Source organism: Aegilops tauschii, chromosome 5, assembly GCF_002575655.3.
Source record: "Aegilops tauschii subsp. strangulata cultivar AL8/78 chromosome 5, Aet v6.0, whole genome shotgun sequence".
NCBI classification, from domain to species: Eukaryota; Viridiplantae; Streptophyta; class Magnoliopsida; order Poales; family Poaceae; genus Aegilops; species Aegilops tauschii.
Genome location: NC_053039.3, coordinates 455,361,547 through 455,367,330, shown reverse-complemented (window position 1 = coordinate 455,367,330; position 5,784 = coordinate 455,361,547). Strand labels below are relative to the sequence as shown.

The 5,784-nt window shown below is 44.9% G+C and overlaps 1 protein-coding gene across 1 annotated transcript; it reads left to right on the top strand.

The window, feature by feature from the left end:
• Window positions 1-2,596: 2,596 nt before the first annotated feature.
• LOC109772306 (FBD-associated F-box protein At4g10400) lies at window positions 2,597-4,787 on the top strand. Its single transcript, XM_045228189.2, is given in 4 exon segments — window positions 2,597-3,367; window positions 3,369-3,638; window positions 3,726-3,860; window positions 4,227-4,787. Coding segments are annotated over 4 exon segments (1,425 nt in total). The 5' UTR covers window positions 2,597-2,731; the 3' UTR covers window positions 4,611-4,787.
• The last annotated feature ends 997 nt before the right edge of the window (window positions 4,788-5,784 follow it).

Here is a 5,784-nt window from a genome sequence, read left to right as displayed (position 1 = left end):
AGCCAAAGAATATTCTCAAGTATTAGCAGTTGAGTTGTCAATTCAACCACACCTAGATAACTTAGTATCTGCAGCAAAGTATTTAGTAGCAAAGTAGTATGGAAGTAATGGTAACAGTAGCAAAAGTAATATTTTTGGGTTTTGTAGTGATTGTAACAGTAGCAACGGAAAAGTAAATAAGCGAAGAACAATATAGGAAAAGCTCGTAGGCATTGGATCGGTGATGGAGAATTATGCCGGATGCGGTTCATCATGTAACAGTCATAACATAGGGTGACACAGAACTACCTCCAATTCATCAATGTAATGTAGGCATGTATTCCGAATATAGTCATACGTGCTTATGGAAAAGAACTTGCATGGCATCTTTTGTCCTACCCTCTCGTGGCAGCGGGGTCCTATTGGAAACTAAGGGATATTAAGGCCTCCTTTTAATAGAGTACCGGACCAAAGCATTAACACATAGTGAATACATGAACTCCTCAAACTATGGTCATCACCAGGAGTGGTCCCGATTATTGTCACTTCAGGGTTGCCGGATCATAACACATAGTAGGTGACTATAGACTTGCAAGATAGGATCAAGAACTCACATATATTCATGAAAACATAATAGGTTCAGATCTGAAATCATGGCACTCGGGCCCTAGTGACAAGCATTAAGCATAGCAAAGTCATAGCAACATCAATCTCAGAACATAGTGGATACTAGGGATCAAACCCTAACAAAACTAACTCGATTACATGATAAATCTCATCCAACCCATCACCGTCCAGCAAGCCTACGATGGAACTAGTGATTTTGTCCGGGGTTTAGTTGTAGGTGTAGTTCCCTATGTATCTAGGAACTATTGGCTCTTGACTGCAACTCTATACCATTGGAATAACCCCCCCCCCCTTTAAAAATTGAAGAAGGATTTGCAAAAGTTGTAACGCACGCAGCTTGGAAACCAGAATTATTCGAGGAAAAATCGTGTGTTTGAGAGTGGACGAGTCGGGTTTGAAGGCTAAGCGGCGGCTAATTCATCGTTTGATCTTGAGACTTTTTGTAGTATCAACATACACCATCAAATGTTTCATGTCAGAGTTTGGCATTTTTATGTTAGTTGTCTAGTCTTTAAGTCATTTAGCGCATTTCTAGCCTTTTAATTGGTACTCCCTCCGTTCCAAAATAAGTGTCGTGGTTTTAGTTCAAGTTTAAATTGGAACTAAAAGTACAACACCTATTTTGCAATTGAGGGAGTATAAATCAAATTTGAACTTTGGTCGCATGAGAAAATTGGCAAATGTGGTATCAAACATCCTATTTGTGTAAACGAATCTATGTTTAGGCCTTATTCAAGAAAAGTAGAGGAATTTTAAACATCAGAGTGCCAAGCCTCACTCCAAACATGGAGCTTATTGGTTTTTTAATTCTAAAAACGCAAAGCATCTCGGGGAATATCAAACGGGGGATGGTGTCATTATAGGAGCCGTTGAGGATGTGCCGTTGTGGTAACAACTTGAGAAGGTTTCGCAAAATTTATGAATTTTTGGCCGCCTCCAATACAAAAAGTTCATATTCAAAAAGGTTTCTAAACGAGGTTAAATCATGCTAATCTTTGAATTAAAGGTCAAAACAATGATTTTGTCCGGGGTTTAGGTGTAGGTGTAGTTCCCCATGTATCTAGGAACTATTGGCTCTTGACTGCAACTCTATACCATTGGAATACCCCCCCCCCCCCCCCCCCCCGCGATAAAAATTGAAGAAGGATTCGCAAAAGTTGTGACGCACACAGCTTGGAAACCAGAATTATTCGAGGAAAAATCGTGTGTTTGAGAGTGGACTGAGTCGGGTTTGAAGGCGAAGCGGCGGCTAATTCATCGTTTGATCTTGAGACTTTTTGTAGTATCAACATACACCATCAGATGTTTCATGTCTAGTCTTTAAGTCATTTAGCGCATTTCTAGCCTTTTAATTGGTAATCCCTCCGTTATAAAATAAGTGTCGTGGTTTTAGTTCAAGTTTAAATTGGAACTAAAACTACAACACCTATTTTGCTATTGAGGGAGTATAAATCAAATTTGAACTGTGGTCGCATGAGAAAATTGGCAAATGTGGCAAACATCCTATTTGTGTAAACGAATCTATGTTTAGGCCTTATTCAAGAAAAGTAGAGGAATTTTAAACATCAGAGTGCCAAGCCTCACTCCAAACATGGAGCTTATTGGTTTTTTAATTCTAAAAACACAAAGGTTGTCAGGAAATATCAAACCGGGACGGTGTCATTATAGGATCCGTTGAGGATGTGCCGTTGTGGTAACAACTTGAGAAGATTTCGCAAAATTTATGAGTTTTGGCAGCCCCGGTATAAAAAATGTTTCTAAACAAGGTTAAATCGTGCTAATCTTTGAATTAAAGGTCAAAACAGTGACTTTGTCCGCCCCGGTTACAAGGTTTAGGTGTAGTTCCCCATGTATGGAGGAACTATTGGCTCTTGATTGCAAATCTATACCATCGGAATGTGAACAGTGTCTGGCAAGGCAAACCACCACGCTATATGCACAGCGACTCGTCTCGGGACTCAGCTGTGCTGCATGCGTAGGAAGTCAAAGATCAGAGTGAATTTTGTGCGGGAGTGGAGTGGGTGCTGTATTTACTCGTGTAGTTGGGAGCTACGAGTACTGTACACTAGTGCTTGTGTTCTCGTCCTCTTTGCTTTTCCTTTGGCGACGGCGGCGGCCACTGGCCATGGACGATGCGGCGGCGGCTGCCGCATCCAACAAGCGGAGGCGGGATCTGCCAGCACTTGGGGATCCTCCCGCCAGCAGGGAGGGTGCCGGCGGCGGAGACGATGCGAGCCTCGACCTCATCAGCCGTCTCCCCGACGAGATCCTCGGCACCATCATCTCCCTGCTCCCCAGCACCAAGGACAGCGCGCGGACAGCCATCCTCTCCTCCCGGTGGCGCCACCTCTGGCGCTCCGCGCCCCTCAACCTCGCCGTCGACGACGCCCTCTCCTCGCAGGAGAGCGAGCGCATCGCCGTCGTCTCCGAGATCCTCGCCGCGCACCCTGGCCCCGCCCGCCGCCTCTGCATCTCTAGCATCTTTCTCGGCGGCCACCATCACGCCAGGTTCGACGGCTGGTTCCGGTCCCCCGCCCTCGGCGGCCTCGAGGAGCTCGAGTTCTACCGGGGCAACAGCAGGCGCGCGCTGCCTCCTTCCGTGCTCCACTTCGCGCCCACGCTGCGCGTTGCCAGCATCGGCCGCTGCAACTTATCCGTGATTGATGCCGCCCCCGTGCTTGCCTTCCCTCGGCTGAAGCAGCTCAACCTCTCCGGCGTCGCCGTCTCGGAGCTGGCCCTCCTCCGCCTGCACCGTGCTTGAGAGCCTTGAGCTTATGGGCATCCGTGGGCTTAACACCACCCGAATCGTCTCGCCGACTCTCCGAAGTATTGGTGTCTCCGTTGGTCACTATGAGGAGCTGCCGGAGGAGCTTGTCATTGAGGATGCACCATGCCTTGAAAGATTGATCTCATTTGGTTGCAATGGCCCAAGGACAATCAGGGTGATCGCCGCACCGAAACTGACGGTGTTGGGCTACCCGTCTTGCCGTTTCTACGAACTTGTGATGGGCCTGGGAACCATAATTGTTAAGGTAGAACAAGTTTTCATTTTCTTAAGATTTGAATTTGGGCATCCCTCTTTACATTGCAGTCTGATATTTCTAGTTGGTTTTCTCCAGGAAATGATCCCCATCAGCTTGGCTGTGACGGTGCGTACAGTGAAGGTCTTGGTTCTAGAATCTATTGGCCCCAATCTGGACGTAGTTGTTGGATTCCTTAGATGTTTTCCCTGCGTGGAGAAGCTATACATCCAGGTGAAATCTTCTTTGCTGAATGCTAACTATATACTCCAGAAAACCTTTGTTGTTATAACTTCTATTAGCCAGATCTCCCTAGATGCCTAGTTTGGACATATGGAAGAAATAATATTAGTACACTTTTGTTAACATTAACTTCTTCTATGAAAAACAATTATCCACAAATGTTATGATGAAAAATCTAGTTGTCAAAACATGTGTGAATTGAAGTTAAAAGTAACATGTTTGGGGACTATATTGTTCATTATTTCTCTGTTCCCAGATCACTACAAATGATCCAGACTGCCTCTTATGCCTGCAAAAGAAAATTTACCCTTTTAATGCGACCTAAGTGGCAACTATGCTTTATTTGTTCTTTTGCAGTCACGTCTTAGTAAGGATATGAAAAATGTGGGGCAATATGGCACGCCCGATCCTATCGAATGCCTTGAACTCAATCTCAAAGCAATAGTATTGAACACCTACGAAGGCAAGACACCAGATGTTGACTTTGCCAAGTTCTTTGTTCTGAATGCAAAGGTACTCGAGGTAATGAAATTTGGAGTCTATTGTAATAGCTGCAATCAGAAGTGGGTGGCTAATCAGCACATGCGGCTACAACTGGATAACAGAGCTTCTAGAGATGCACGATTTGATTTTGAACGAGATTATGGCAATTGCCGTTTTTATTATAAGAAGCACATGCATGATATGTGGATAGCTGATACCTTTGATAGGTCATTATGCAAATTCTGTCGGAAGGTTTGATGCCCTTTCAAGAGAATATCAAGGGATAGATGCTCTGTTTGTGCGGTCATATCTTTCGTTCCAAACATTCTAATGTCTTTATGTGTAATGATCCTTTGTTGCTACCGTCTAGCATATGTATGTTAGCTGGAAACTGAAAGAGCATGCACCTATTTATGTTTTTGTGAATTGCTGAAATGTGGTTGATATTGTTTGTTCAATTTTGTTATAATGTCTTGTCCTTGAAGGGAAAATCGAAGTAGCACATGGCACTGGCAGATTGGCAGGCATCTCTTTTAAATGGACATTTCATTGCACAAAGTCTAGGTTTATTGGCTTAGACAAGTCACTAGTGCTTTACTGTAATTACAGGTCCACCCAGTCTCTTGCAAAAACAGTAGTCTGAAAAAATGAACTAGTATACGGAAAGAATGGTGTGTGTCCTATATTCACACGCTCTTCAGCTTGATAGTAACTTTTTACAGTAATTACGGTCTCTTTTGCAGTTACTGTTGACAAAAGTGTTGGGCCAAGTTTAGAGTTTTTTGCTTAGACAAGTGACAGTGATTTTGCTTTACCGTAGTTACAGTCTCTTGCATAAACAGAGCCCGAAAAAAAGGAGTACTGTACGAGAGCAGCGTTTTGGCTCCCGAGCCCAGCTGCTCTCGTAATCTGTACCGCTGAATCATATTTGGGGATGCGTGACATTGGGTTTTCTGCTGCATGTACGGTTCGCTCAAAAATAGTGTATTTCAAGCCTCCGTATGGCCCTTGTTCATGGCAGGGTTGGCAGCAGATACGTCGATCGATGGCCCAGAATCGGTGGGCGTCGTAGACCTGGTACAGAAAATGTGCATGTATGTTCTGCGTGCTGGACGCCGCTCCTAGTCCATGTACGCGGTGTGCTCGACCAAAGGCGAGCCACGCTCCAGTGTCCCGGGAGGCCAGGAGGAGTTGCAGGCTGTTGTCCGCGGGGCGCAGGCCATGGCCGTGATGGATGAGAAAACCTCACACCAAGTCGTCTTTTTTTTTCGAAAAGGGGGGTCTCCCCGGCCTCTGCATCAGAGTGATGCATACCGCCATCTTATTAACGAAAGAAAAGGTTCCAACAAGGTTCGAAAGTCTCCGACAGAAAAGTAATAAAAAGACAGCTCACACAGAGCAAAAGAGGCTAGACACACAGACTAGCCAAGAA